The sequence below is a fragment of the Leucoraja erinacea genome, chromosome 13, assembly GCF_028641065.1.
Source record: "Leucoraja erinacea ecotype New England chromosome 13, Leri_hhj_1, whole genome shotgun sequence".
In the NCBI taxonomy this organism is placed as follows: domain Eukaryota; kingdom Metazoa; phylum Chordata; class Chondrichthyes; order Rajiformes; family Rajidae; genus Leucoraja; species Leucoraja erinaceus.
In genome coordinates, this window is record NC_073389.1 from 30,569,751 (window position 1) to 30,585,452 (window position 15,702).

The following is a 15,702-nucleotide window of genomic DNA, read 5'->3' on the forward strand; positions in this document are numbered from 1 at the left end:
ATATGATGATGGCCAACAGGAGTTGGCAACCCTCGAGCAAGGATGTGGGAATTTGGATGTATCTTGACTGCTACATTGCAGCATAGAATCTGGTACAGGATCTGGAATATTCCAGAGTGTAAGTGATACAGAAATGTTGATAAGGGCAAGTGAAACTCACTAACCCAGGAATGCTTAATGACAGCAGAACAGAAACTAGTTTTATTTTGTACATTGCAGATCTCAGCAGACCTTCCATTAAAACACACAGATTAACATACGGGATGAAATAAATTAGATTAATAAAAAATTGTGGTTGCTGAATTTCATAAATAGCCTCTTAAAATAACACATTCTGGTTGTTTCACAATTTAAGAAAACTGTGTTTAAGAAGGAAGGTTATTTTTATTTCAAAATATGTTTTATTCCAAAATATGCTTTATGCAAAAAAATCCCAAATTGTTCAGGTCAATATCTTCTAAATAAGTAATGTTATTCCATTAATTAACATCAACATCAATAGTTATCATTCATTTTCAAATTTAAAGTAAACAGTTCACGGGGGTTTAACATAAATGTTGACTGATTTGTGTGGCCTGTTATGCGTTTTTGCAGCACGTCTACCTGTTTTTGCTTTGTTTCCTGACTCCCCTCTTTATGCCTTTGGCTCCTGGTTGAATCCCTCATTGTTTGGACTCTCGTCCCTGTTTTGTTTTTGAATTCCTCCACTGCCCTTCCCGCTCAACACCCACTTCCACCTCCACATCTCGCCCGGATCTCCCACAATGATGTCCACTTGCGCATCCTGCGAATTATCCCACCACCAGAGAGTAACCAAGCGCTGAGCCTTGGGCTCCGTGGACTGTCCAGCAGCTCGACCCCCCTCTTCTATTTATTTCGATCCTGAAACTCGCCTCTATGACGTTGGTTTTGATTATCTTTCGCCTGACTACTTTGCCCGGCGCCACAAAAATGCAGAAGTCCGCAGCTTGCTGCGGTTGCCCAGAGGATTAAGCTCCAGCCTCCGCGGTTTCACAAAGTCCAGCTCCTTATAAGGAGGAACAACGAATCACGTGGAGCCTTCACCAGCGAACTCCCCGAGGCATGATTAGTGAAAGCGAGAGAGAAGGAAGAGATAAGGCAAAGTGACTTAAAGTGGGTGGGGACGGCGTCTTGATCAAACAAACAGCAATCGTACAGTCCCTGAGAGAAGCCCGCCTGGGACTGCTGCCGAGTATGGAGGAGTTGTATCCCTCTTACAGCCGGAGCCCTGTCTGGGAAGAGATGGTGGGTAGTTAGTTGTGTTTATTTGCAATGCTACTCGTCTCCGCACTTTGGCTCTCTGTCCTGCCCCCGCTTGTTGACTGTGGCCTGTGTGTCATTGTGTTATTTCCTTCTCGGCTTCAACAAATGTTTAATGTGTGCGTTATAAATAGCCATGGCATGCGTGGAGGGGGTTAATGGACACGAACGACAGAAATGTGTGTCTGTGCGCTCTTATTCACGTGTCCTTCTGGATTAGTGTCGTCCGGGATCTAAATCGTCGAATATTCCAAATGAGAAAGTTGGGTCTCGCTGTAAACACAGAAATAGCGTCACTCACATAAGGTCCAGGATGTTGTGGGAGAGCAGCCGCTGGGAAGCAAATATAATCGGGAAACTGGAAATTAAACAAATAGGGTGCCGGCTGGAATCCTCAGAATAACACTGAAATCCGGACAAGACTGGTGGGACTGTCACTGATCAAGTCGTGTTCAATCGCATCTGACAAGAATAAAACATGTTCAAATTGTCAATGTGGTGTCTGTCTCGCCTTTTGCCTAATATCTGATCTACTGTGGAGGGTGAGTTCCTTCATCCCTTCCCTGCAGGTCCATGGTAGAAGCCTTGAGCATAATCTTTCCATAATTGCAATGAATCAAAAGGAAGGAAACATAATCGTGTTTTTTCTAGCCTGGAAGTCTTTGTTCCTGAAAGCTCAGCAAATCCCCAAATATAGGAGCATGTGGGTTGCTAATTCCTTCCCTGGCTAATTTTAGATCAAGTTGGTGTGATTTGGACAACGCTATCACTTTGTAAGTGTGTCTATGTGTGTGCGCCTGTGTGGGTGTGATTCTGTATGTGTGTGGGTGTCGGAGTGCGTGTGTGTGTGTGTGTGTGTGTGTGTGTGTCTGTTCTGATTTAACTTAAACGCTCTTGCTTCCTATTTTAATTTTCAGTAGATCCTGAGGAGGTCAGTGCGGAGCCTGAGAAAACGCTGTCGAAAATCTAAATTTAATTTTGTTCACTTTCTGTTCCATCTGTTCTTTTTGAAAGTGTGACTTTACAGCACGTTTTGGGTCACAGTCTTGAATCCACCCGAGGCATTACCGGGCAAAAAACAAAAAAAACCGTGGATGTTTCAACGTTATAAAACCCAAATTTGTCTGAAGAGATGATTTTAAAAGCTTATAAAAGGCAGAGTTGGGTGCGGGCTTGACTTGTTCCATCACTTCACCTCCACGGTTGCTCCTGTAGTCTACTTTTTGCTCCAGAATCCAGCATCTGCAATCCCTTGTGCAGATTTAAGTGACATTTTGATAACCAAGTCGGAAGTCTGAAGCGAATTTTATTTCTGGATATCACGCCGTGACTCAGTGTAGGTGTCTGTCTTGTCAAGAGTAAGTTTTCCTGATGCATTTTGTTGATTTTTCAGTATTTGAAGTGCAGGAGGATTTCACTGAATTATGTAAATAGACTCTCGATCTGTTTTGCGGTTTAGATATACAGGCAGAAAGTATTGGTCCTGTTCTCCAAATCCACCCCGAAAAGCATCCGGATCTGCACGTCTCTCTCTGCACATTTGCGCCGGTTTTACTTTTCACTGTGCGCGAAACGAAAATACAGGGTTATTGGGAGAATATATATTTAAAGAGAGTAAAATATCTAATCGCACAACTAAGAATTCATCCGATCTTAGATCATTTAATGTCTGAAGCAAAGTTGAACCATTCACTTACATGTGGAAGTTAAATAAGGTGTGGTTCCTGCTCTGATTTCCTTGGAAATTTGCTACCCACCAGCAATAACCGCGAACACACTGGGGTCTCTGTTAATAAAAGTATTCGACATGTTGACGTGTTTTTTTTAAATGAGCGTGCAGGGTCGTTCAATATTAATTCTTCTCTTCTAGCCGCGACCAGTTCAACCACTCTTGAGCCGGCAGATACATGCGCTTTATTATTTATTTCTTCCAAAGGATATTCTGCCAGTAGGATCTGTGCAGAAATTCTACCCGAGGAAGCGTGACGGTCAGACTTCGCATGCCGGTGATTGAACTCTGAGAACCAGAGTCTTGTCTTTCCAGTTTCTCCCTTAATGAGGCTTTTGCATTTCTCCTTACTGTGACTGGCTGCGTATGTAAATGATTGCTTTGTAGTTGTGCTAGTGTTGAATTCTTTTTAAGGATTCATTTCGACAGCGTGCTCCAGGGATTCATTTCTGCCTCTGCGGTTTGGTAATCTTTGCGTGACAGTAGAGTTCAAGATTCTTTCGCTGTGTGTGTGCGTGCGCTTGAAACCTCTGTCACTCAATTCATTCGTGTTGATTTCGCAGTCGTATGTGCTGATTTTAGTGTGACAATGTGATGGTTTCTCTTGACAGTCATTTGCTTGTGCTGATTTTACTTTCTGGCGGTATGTTGCTGTTCATTTTACTGACAGTATGTTTGTGCTGACATGTTGCTCTGGCAGGGTGTGTTGAATTTATTCTCCAACAGTCAATTGTTGGTGTTGGGCTTGCTCTCATGGTGCATTTATATTGAACTTACTGACAATGTATTTATGCTGACTTGATCAGTTTGTACGTGTTGATTTTAATATCAGACTGTGTGTTTGCGTTGATTTAACCTGAGTCAGTTGTTGGTGACGTTACTCTCTGTTGCTTTGATTTGATGTTACTTCAAAACCTTTTTGTGCAGAATCTCCAATTTGTCCTGCAATTCCTTTTTCTCCAGAGAGTCATTCTTCAGACTTACTTTGGCTCATCATCCGTCATGTAGTCATAGACATACAGCATGGAAACAGGCCCATCGCCTCCAGACAGACCAGCGAGCATCAACTCCGCATTGTTTCTATTTCCAACACTTGCCTCAGAGGGCGGTGGAGGCCAGTTCTCTGGATACTTTCAAGGGAGAGCTAGATAGGGCTCTTAAAGATGACGGAGTCAGGGGATATGGGGAAAGGCAGGAACGGGTACTGATTGGGGATGATCAGCCATGATCACATTGAATGGCGGTGCTGGCTCGAAGGGCCGAATGGCCTACTCCTGCACCTATTGTCTATTGTCGTAGTCTTCTATGCCTGGGTGGGTCTCTCTGGGTAAAAAATACCACCCTCACATCCCTTTAAATCTCTACCCCTCACCCTAAATCTATGATATCCATCAGACTACCCTATCTGTACCCTTCATAATTTTATATACCACAGTCATGATCGCTCTTAAATACCTCTACTCCAGGGAGAACAGACCCAACCTCTCCATTCTCTCCTCATATATAAACCACTCCATCCCAGGCAATATCCTGGTGAATCTTCTTTACACCCTCTCCAGCGCTATCACTATCTTCAAATAGCATGTTGATCAGAACTGCACACAGTGCACATGCTGAGCTCTGATCAGTACGTTTGCTTCATTATTCTATTTCTCGCCCTAGAGCTGGTGTGTAAAGTCACTATTCACAGTTAATGTGTTACATTAACTGCTGTGATGAGCTTCAGAGCACATTTGCACACTGCCATTTATATTGTCACTTACTTCTGTTACTTTGTCTGCCACTGTTCATGCTTCATCTCATCTCTGAAACCCCCAACCATTGGCTTTCTTGTATCTATAATTTGACTTTCTATAAACACTGATCTTTGTCCCGCCATTTGTGAATTTTAGCTCCTAAAAGTCTATTGTCTGTCCTAATCTGTAGCATTAATAGATTTTTAGATAATAAGGGAATCGAGGATATGGGTTAGCAGGAAAGTGGCACTAAAATATCAAAGGGAGACACAAAATGCTCTCAGTGTAACTCAGTGGAACAGGCAGCATCTCTGGAGAGAAAGAATGGGCAACGTTTCGGGTCGAGAGTGTAGCATTACTTTTTGGCAGTTCCATAGTGAAATATTCTGAGATGTTATCATATCTTTCAAATTCATATCTCTAGTTTCTCAGCATCAATCTGAGCCCAAGCTCCCCCCTCAACTTATATATATAAAACCATTCAGGTTCATTTATTGACATATATACCAGGGTGCAGTGAGATCAATTGTCCACGGGAAACAACAGAATATTGTAGTGCAATCTGAAGAAATGCGAAACAAATATTAAAGTATAATAATGAAATAACTGAATGAGGTAGTGTGAAGAGTATATGGCACCATCTCTGGGAAAGTGACATGCGTTTTAACGTGTGATGTGATTCTTTTATTCCCATTCCTCTCTTTTTGATGGGGTCACCCTAGTTGTTAAATATTTACTTCTCTGCTGCACAATGGGTAATGATACTCCCTGTTTCTCATTGTTATTTTTGCTGTTTTCAATAACTATGTGAAGAAAAGCAACCAGTTGTTTCAATCGTTTGACAGGGAGGTGCTAAATCCTATGTAAATCATACTTGGTAAAGTGGAAGTAGCGATTGGTAGACTGCAAGGTGAAAGAGGAGGACTGAGCAAGAGGAGGATGCGAACAAATAGGCCTCTAACTTGTATTAGCTCCAGGAAGTCCCTTTTCTTGGAAGGATCCAAAAGTTTGGGGTCATCTACAATTGATCATAATTCAGTAGCTTATTGACTGGATTTATCCAGAACAACCTTAATGGTCCTGCTCAGTATCAGAATGACTTTCACCTTCATTTATAAGTTCCATTTACATACACAGCATGTCAGTCATTTTCTATGACTAGCCTCCAAACGTCCTTAAATTTATTGCCTTGTACTCTATATTTTAATTGGTATCTCTCATTTTGTTTGACATTTTCTAAACACGGTCTGCTTAGCATCTACATTCATTTCTGTGTTTGGGTACCACTTTTATTCTGACATGATATAAATCACGTTCCCATTCCAGGAAGTCATTTACACAAGCCCACATTCATCAATGACAATAAAGTGGGTTTTTGCTAAGATGAGACGAAATGGGCCTAATAACGTCATTCGATGACCAACCACTCCATGGTGCACTCAATGTTTCTGGCTATTGCCATGGCAGAGGCTCAACTTCTTTTGATTCAATAATTGATATTAGAGAAACAGGAGCATCCTCATTTTCTTCTGGTGGTCAGTTTTGTGATTTAAAAAGGCTAAATATTAGCAGTGCACAGGTGAAAGCTTTTTCCTCACCCAAAATATGCTTTATTCATTCACTGTTCAGAGTATGTTATTATTACCTTTGCTTACCACACTTTCATAATGTTAACACACATCAGTTTCAGTCCCAAACATTACTTCAGTGTAACATTTGACAGGTTATTACATTGGGCCCAGTCCCTCAGTGCCCAGTGATGGGAGGAACTCAAGTGTGGTCTTTCTCTACAGAATCTTTGTGCATCCTTCAGCATATACTCCTGCATGTTGGAATGAATTTGCAGCATTTGCTTGTGGATGATTCCTTGCAGACCAAAGTGTGTCTTTCACTGGATTTTTCAGCAGCATAATATGTTTGTCTTAGTGGGTGTGCATGAGAACAGCCTGTAGAGCACAGAGTCTATTGATGCATATGGGATATGCATTAAGAACAGCTGCTCAGGATAAACCTCGACAAAGACATTTGTGCCTCCTTCCTGACTTCCTTGGCATACAGATACATCTCCCTGTTCATGGACAATACTGCCACCTATTCAGACCCACTCTCACTCCACAGACTGCTGAACATCTGCAACCAGTTTGAACAAACCTTGAGAGGCAGTCAATTGAAGGAAAAGAGGATGGCCTCTCTTTAGCAACTGGTCCTACTGATCCTTTGTTCTCTTCACCATCTGTTCTGATTACCTGAGAACAGAATGGAACAGCCAAGATGAAACAAGCTCAGCACATGGGAGTAGTGCTCCCTCTTCAATTACAGGAAATACTTGATCACCAGGAGTGAGGAGCTCTTAATGTTGCCATAGGTGGTACAGGCGCGGCCTATACCCTAATGCTGCACAGCAGCAGTCACCCAATACATCTTCCATTTCATCTGGAGTTCCAAAATGCAGAGATGTGGTATATAAATCTCTGGTGAAAGGGGGAAAATGTACCCATAAATTAGGAATTCCAGAACCAGGGGCCACAGTTTAAGAATAAGGAGTAGGCCATTTAGAACAGAGACGAGGAAAATCTTTTTCACTCCGAGAGTTGTGAATTTGTGGAATTCCCTGCCTTGGAAAGCAGTGGAGGCCAATTCTCTGGATGTTTCCAAGAGAGAGTTAGATAGAGCTCTTAAAGATAGCAGAGTCAGGGGATATGGTGAGAAGGCAGGAACGGGATACTGATTGTGGATGATTAGCCATGATCACAGTGAATGGCGGTGCTGGCTCGAAGGGCCGAATGGCCTACTCCTGCACCTATTGTCTATTGAATGCACTAAAGGTGTCCATGAAGAGGAATAATATCCAATTGTGGATTCTCTCTCCAAAGCCCATTTTGGGTAGTGCATCCATCATATACAAGTGATATTGTTGAAGATTTCCTGGCCCAAGCTGACCAAGCAAGGGTCTTCCCCACTGTCCTGCAAGTAGCTGATCAAGCACACTTGACAATCTTGAGGATACAAAATGCTGGTGTAACAGCAGGACAGCCAGCATCTCTGGAGACTATGGATCAGTGACATTTCAGGTCAGGACACTTCTTTTGACTGATTGTGTGCATGTGGGGGGAGGAGGAACAAGAAAGGTGGATGGGAGGAGGGGGAGGACAAAGCGTGGCAGGTAACAGGTGAACAGAGGCAAGAGTTTTTTTTTGATAGCCAGATGTCAAAATTCCCCTCCTGACAATCTTGAGACTTGAATACTCTCTAGAATTTAGGAGATTGAGAGGGGATCTTATAGAAACTTACAAAATTCTTAAGGGGCTGGACAGGCTAGATGCAGGAAGATTGTTCCCGATGTTGGGGAAGTCCAGGACAAGGGGTCACAGCTTAAGGATAAGGGGGAAATCCTTTAAAACCGAGATGAGGAGAACTTTTTTCACACAGAGAGTGGTGAATCTCTGGAACTCTCTGCCACAGAGGGTAGTTGAGGCCAGTTCATTGGCCATATTTAAGAGGGAGTTAGATGTGGCCCTTGTGGCCAAGGGGATCAGAGGGTATGGAGAGAAGGCAGGTACGGGATACTGAGTTGGATGATCAGCCATGATCATATTAAATGGCGGTGCAGGCTCGAAGGGCCAAATGGCCTACTCCTGCACCTAATTTCTATGTTTCTATGTTGAGTGTGGAGAATTAGATCCATGATCCACAAGAAGAAAGGATCAATTACTGATCTTACAGTAATGGTGCTCCAAAGTAGCTGCAACATGATTGAATTTTATGTACAGTTTGAGTTGAGAAGAATGGGTCCAGGACTGGTGTTATTTAAATTAGGAGGGCATGATAGCAGAGCTAACTAAAGTGAACTGGTGGATTAGGTCAAAGGTTCAATCAGTTGAAATGCAGTGGATGAAATATCAGGGAGATGACATTCCAATGGGAAAGAAAACTCCAAGGGTTTACTTGCCTTCCATGGAAAATCAAAGATATCAAACAAAAAAAAAATCATATCATTGAACAATGATGGATGGCAGATCAGAAGATTGGACAAAATATAAAAATAAAAATAATGGATAGAAAAATAGATTGTTTTTTGCTGTTTAAGCTGGACACAAGATGATAATTTTTCCGTTAGATTGTCATGAGTCGCAATTCTCTTTCTCAAAAGGTGGCGGAGGTAAAAACCAATATTTATGAGGCAGAGATAGATAGATATTTGATATAGAAACATAGAAAATAGGTGCAGGAGTAGGCCATTCGGCCCTTCGAGCCTGCACCACCATTTAATATGATCATGGCTGATCAGAGGGGTGAAAAGCCAGACATGCCAAACTGTTGTTACAATTGGAATTAGCTATTCTATTAAATACTGGAGCATGCTCAAGGCCCTGGTGGCCTACTTAAGCTGCCAATATATATGTCACTATGTGGGCAGTACATAGTACACAAATGACAGATTTTTCAGTCATAATTATCCATCAAATTCAGTATAATTTTATATGGGTCAGGCATCCAATTAATAAAATGTAACCATCCTTTTTTGCTACATACATGCACCTCTAATTCTCAGCTAGATATTGTGCCCCACAATTACTTGGTATACCTATGAATGACAATTTCAACATCTGTAGGTTTATCCTCCTTAATGCCAAACACTATCTCCAACACCCTGTGTTTACATTTCTCACAACATATTTTATCTACCACATACTGCCAATCCAGTAATTTCACTGAGATATTTTAGCCAGCTGTGTCGTGAATCAATAGAGTTTGCATGTGTTTTGATTGGTAGAAAAACAGGGGGCCTGGCAGAGATAATTTGTATATAAAGTTCTATTTTGTTTTACTAAGTCCTTCATATTTGTAGTTACAAATGCATAACCATATCCTATATCCTACTTTGCTCTTGATCCACTTTACGCTTACTATGTCTTGATCTTTCCCTGAGTATTTCAATACATGCGACTTTGCCACACTCGTATTCCTCCCATTTGTCCATTGTAAATATACCTTTGATTGGTTCCATGCTTATGGAATGCAGATCTCCACCAATCGCTTCAATTTCCGATCTCATCTCCCACCGCTGTTCTTTTCTTTACTCCCCCTTCTTCAAACATATATTGCCCCTTAGTTACATTCTCCATGTCTACTCTTACAACACTGAGGACCACCTCTCATGTGGCTCTAACACTGAGGACCACCTCTAATGTTGGATAAGTATCAATTTCCTTCTGCAAACAATTAGGGAAATTGAAGCTAGTAACTCTGGCTTTTGATTCAACCTTCATACATTTGCCAATAATCTATCTTCCGAGTTATAAGTTGAACTAAACCACTTGAAACTTCCATTTTCTTTATAGCCATAGGTGAAATTCCAAATCCATAACTTCATTGTCATAAAGACAATTCAGTTGCATCTCTATAGTATTGCCTTGCTCCATCATTGCATCTCTTCACCTGCTGCTGAAACGCTCACACATGTATGTGACTTAGCACCGACATGGTCAAATTTATTTTCTTCTGCTACTCTGAAGAATTGTCTCCTTCTCAGCCTGTTCTTGCCGATACACAATAACTTCCAGCCCTCCAGTGACTCAAATTTAAAATTCTCATCCTGATGTTTAAATTAGACTGTAACTGTTTAATTGCACCACTAATTCTCAGTGCTTTTTGATTTCATGATTTCAGTTAGCGAGGTCCAAATTATTCCATGAACTTGTCAAACTCTCCACCATTCCTCATTTAAGGTTCTCATCATCACTCGTGTATACTAAAACTTATGGTCATCGCTTTCAATAATCTCCTTTGGTTAAGTGTTTCTTGGTTCAATATATGTACATCTGTCCTGTGCCTCTGGTTGGTGAATTTCTAAGTAAGGCTCTCAGTGGTCTGAGTTTCTGTCCTCCATTCTAGTGTGCATCTCCTTATGCATTGCTGGGTCAGCTTTTCCTTGTTGTGGTGTAGTTCTTTCTTACTTTTTCCCTTATCAGGTTTTGATATTTTCACTATCTCCCATTTTCTACATGTGCTAGTGTCATACTTCTTATCTGTGGCGCTGTTGTCTCCCTGTAACTCCGACTTGGTTTTAATTTGTTCTTTCTGCGTCTTTTTTCAACTTTCATGTGTTCTTGTCCATTTTACCAGGTTTTCTCGCTGCTGTTGATATCTTTACCTCATCTCTACGAGTTTGTTTCTCATTTCTCTGCCTTCCTGTTTATGCTTTTGTTCCTCACATTTTTCAAGTGAATGTATCTGCTTTCGAATTTATTCATCCAATTAGTGTCATTTACATATCTTTCACTCTTTCTTTATCTTACTGATTATCTTTTCAATCACAGTTATGTATTATTTTCACTTTGTCCCAACGTCTCACTTTGTAATTATCAATTTACTTTGCCTGTTTTTCTGCTTATCTCTTTGATCACTTGTATTTAGCTTTCTCTTACGATCCCACCATCTACATTTATCTCTGTTCATTGCTATCTTTTTACCTCTTTATAGTGCCTTGCCCTCTGTGAATGTGTGTGTGAGAGTTTTTGATGAACATCTGATCCCCTTGCTGCCTTCTAACCACCCATCTCTTGGTCTTCATCCGTCTGCATGTGAATCTCTGTTCATCTTTGTCTCCCTATCTCTCACTCTGAATCTGTCACTCTGCCCATCTCTCTCTGTTACCCCCTCCCCTCATCTGGTTCCACCTATCACATATCAGTCTATCTCATGCCTCCCTCACTTCTCTGCACTGGCTATATTTGCTCTCTACTTTGATGCAGTGCGCGACCTGAAATGCCAACCACCTCTTTTCCTCCACGATGTTGCCTGGCCTGCTGATTTCTTCTGGCAGTTTGTTTTCTCGACCCAGATTCCAGCATCTCCAATTTAGTGTCTTATCTGTGCAACCCTCTCTGTGTCCCATCACTCCATGTGTACATGTCTCTCTGTGTACATGGAGCTATATAGCACAGAAACAGATCAGCCAAACAGGCCCAACTCATGAATGCCAACCAAATTGTTTTAACCAAGTTAATCCCACTTCTCTGTGCCTGTGCTGTCTCCAAACTTTTCCTATCCGTGCATCTGTCCAAATACCTTTTAAATGTCTTAATTGTACCCACCTTTATTGATTGAATGATACATGATGTAAACAGGAGCTTCAGCTCATCGAGTCCACATTGTCCATCGATTACCCGCTCACACTAGATCCATGTGATCCTATGCAGCCACTCCCTACGTACTTGGCAGAATTGTTCAGAGGCCAATTAATTTACTAACCCAGATTACTTTGAGAGGTGGGAGGAAACCATAGCACCCAGGGAAAACCCACACAGTCTCAGGGAAAACATGCAAATTCCACACAGACAGCACCAAACAGGGTATTTGGTGCTGTGAGCAGCACCACTATGCGGCCCAAGCATCTGGCAGCTTGTTCCTTGTATGCAGCATCCTGTGTGAAATGTTGCCCCACAGGTCCCCTTTAAAACTTTCCCCTCTCACCCAAGACCTTTATCTTTAAACCCAAGACCTTTAGTTTTAGACTCCCCTACCCTGGGGAAGAGACTGTAATTATTTACCTTATAATTCCCACCATTTTATATGCCTCTGTAAGGTCACTCCTCAGCCTCCCATGCTTCAGGGAAAGAAAGTCCAGCCGATCCTTATAACTCAAATGCTCAGATCCTCTCTAAACCTCTTACCCCTTACTCTAAACCTATGCTCTGATATAACCATATAACAATTACAGCACGGAAACAGGCCATCTCGGCCCTACAAGTCCGTGCCGAACAACTTTTTTTCCTCTTAGTCCCACCTGCCTGCACTCATACCATAACCCTCCATTCCCTTCTCATCCATATGCCTATCCAATTTATTTTTAAATGATACCAATGAACCTGCCTCCACCACTTCCACTGGAAGCTCATTCCACACCGCTACCACTCTCTGAGTAAAGAAGTTCCCCCTCATATTACCCCTAAACTTCTGATATGTGTGGGAAAGAACTGTAGATGCTGAAAATCGAAGGTAGACGCAAAATGCTGGAGTAACTTAGCTGTCGAGACCATTCTGGTCTGAAGAACGGTCTCGACCCGAAATGTCACCTATTCCTTCGCTTCAGAGATACTGCCTGTCCCGCTGAGTTACTCCAGCATTTTGTGTCTACCAATGCTCTGATATCTTAGATACCTCTTCTTGGATAAAGCTTCCTACTATCTATCTTAAATAATGTATGCTTGGAGTCAGAGTACTAAACAAATACTTTTCCATCTGTATTCACCAAGAAGGACATGGAAGACAGTGAGATCAGTGTGAATATTAATATGCAAGACTTTGATATCAAGAAGGAGGTGTTGTTGGGAATCTTGAACGGCATTAAGATGGATAATTCGCCTGGGCCTGAAGGAATCTATCAGATTATTAAGAGAGGCAAGGGAAGAGATTGCAGGAACCTTGTCAAAAATCTTTGCATATTTTCTAGTCACAAGCGATGTCCCGGAGGACTGGTGAAGTCATTGTTTTTCTTTTGTTTAAGAATGGAGGTAGATAGAATCCAGGGAAATATATGCCAGTGACCCTTATGTCAGTGGCAGGGAAGCTATCGAAAAGGATTCTTTAGGATAAGATTTACCCCCATTCGGAAGAGAGTGAGTTAATTGGGTACAGTCAGCATGGCTTTGTACGTGGAAGGTCATGTCTTATGAATTTGAGGTTGCGAAGGTGATCAAAGAGGGTAGGGCAGTAGATGTTGTCTACGTGGATTTTAGTAAGGAACTTGATAAAGTCCTCCATGGTAGGCTGACCCAGAAGCTTAAGATGCACAAGATTCATAGTAACTTGGCTGTGTGGATTCAGAACTGGCTTACTAATAGAAGAGTGGGTTGAGATGGAAGGGCGTTATTCAAGCTGGATATCTGTGACCAAAAAGTGGAATTTTGGACTGCGAGGAAGGCTGTCAATATAAACACTGGGATAAGCTAAAGAAATGTGCAGACAAACAGCAGGTGGAGTTTAAGTTCATCAAGGCATTTACGCATTTTAGGAGTTGAATGCAAGGGGAAAGTATACAGTTAATGGCATGTCCTTAACAGCATTAATGTACGAAGGGATTGTGAGGTCCAAGTCCATAGCTCCCTGAGGTGGCAATACAGAAGTAGGTAAGAATGCTAGAGAAGGCCGATGGGATGCTTGACTTCATTGGTCGGGCATTGAATATTTGAGTCGGCAGTTATGATGCAGCTTGGTTTTGCCGCATTTGGAGCATTGTGTGCAGTTCTGGCTGCCCCGTTACAGGAAGGAAATGGATGCTTTAAAGAGGATGCAGAAGAAGTTTACCAGAATGCTGAATGGATTAGGTGGTATTAGCTATAATTAGAGGTTGCACAGATTTTTATTGTTTTCTCTGCAGCACCAATTGTTGGGGGGGGGGGTGATAGAAGCAGAGTAGAGTCAGAACTTTTTTCCAGGGTGGAAATATCAAAGACTAGAGATTAAAGGCATAGATTTAAAGTAAAAGGGGCAAAGCTTAAAGGAGATGTGCAGGGCAAGTATTTTTACAGAGGGTGGTGTGTGCCTGGAATGCGCTGCCAGGGATGGTAGTGGAGGCAGATACAATAATGGCATTTAAGAAGTTTTAGATAGGGGCATGGATATACAGGAAATGAAAGGATACTGGTTGAGGAGATTGGTTTTGCACAGACATTGTGGGCTGTAGGGTCTGTTTCTGTACTGAACATTTTGATGTTCTATCTACACATTTCAGAATTTGATATCTGGTAGCTCCCTCATCCTCAACCCTCCAAGGAAAATGAACCCGACCTCTTACATAGAAAATAGGTGCAGGAGTAGGCCATTCGGCCCTTCGAGCCAGCACCGCTATTCAATATGATCATGGCTGATCCTCCAAAATCAGCACCCTGTTCCTGCTTTCTCACCATAACCCTTGATTCCGTTAGCCCTAACAGCTATATCTAACTCTTTCTTGAATACATGTATCTCTCTTCTGGTAACTAAGCAACCCAAGCAACAACCTGGTGAATCTCCTTCATTCCCTTCAGGGTAATCATGCCTTTCCCACAGCTTGGCGAACAAAATGGTTACGGAGCTCCAGCCTAATTAATGTTTTAAAGTGGCACCATAACTAATGCCCTGGCTAATGAGGGAAAATATTACAGTTACAGTTTAGTTTATTATCATACCGATGTACAGTGAAAAGTTTTTGTTGCATGCTACCCAGTCATCAGAAAGATTACATTCCAGCCAGATAGACATTTAAGAATGTGGAGCGATTGTAATAGCCTGGGTTGGACGCCATCTAGGAATATACCGTATGATGTTTCACCTTATCTAATTCTGCTGTCACTTTCAGGAATCTTTGGACTTGCACACAGTGGGCCCCATGTTCCTCAATATTCTGCAACTAATATTAATTGTGTATATCACACTCTTTCTGCCATTCGCATTCTCTTTTCCTCTGTCCCTCGCTTGCTCTCTCCATCTCGTTCTCCGTGATTTTCCCATTCTCCCTCTCTCACCCTCCGCCCGTCGCCTTCCCTATCCGCTGTCCGTCCTCCCCCTCCCTTTCCATTGCCTCATCTTTTGCCCCCCTCTAGGCTCCCCCCTCCCTGCCCATCCCTCCTTGTCCCTCTCCCTCCCATCGCTGCCCATATCTCCCCTTGTCCACCACTATCCATTGCTCCCTCGCTGTCCATCGCCTATCTTTACCCCCTCTGTCCGTCTTCTCCCCTCCCATCTACCGCCCGCTTCTTGCCACCCACCCTGTCCCTCGCCACCTTCCCCTCCCTGCACCTCACTACCCGCTCCTTGTCCCTTGCCACCCCCTCGTCCGTCTACACCCCCTCTCTGTCCTTCCCCACCCCCGCTCTTCATCCACTTCTTTCTCTGACCACCCTCTCTCCTTCCCCCCACCCCACCTTCTATCTCTGTCCATCCCCTCTGTGTCCATATTCTCAGTTTGTCCCT

The 15,702-nt window shown here is 42.5% G+C and overlaps 1 protein-coding gene across 2 annotated transcripts in view; it reads left to right on the forward strand.

The window, feature by feature from the left end:
* The first annotated feature begins 1,081 nt into the window (after positions 1-1,081).
* dgkh (diacylglycerol kinase, eta) overlaps positions 1,082-15,702 on the forward strand; it is a 303,149-nt gene continuing 288,528 nt past the window's right edge. For both annotated transcript variants that reach the window (XM_055644779.1, XM_055644780.1), the window contains exon 1: positions 1,082-1,266. In XM_055644779.1, coding sequence (XP_055500754.1) covers positions 1,216-1,266 — 51 coding nt within the window. In that variant the 5' untranslated portion in view covers positions 1,082-1,215. The remainder of the gene's footprint in view (positions 1,267-15,702) is intronic.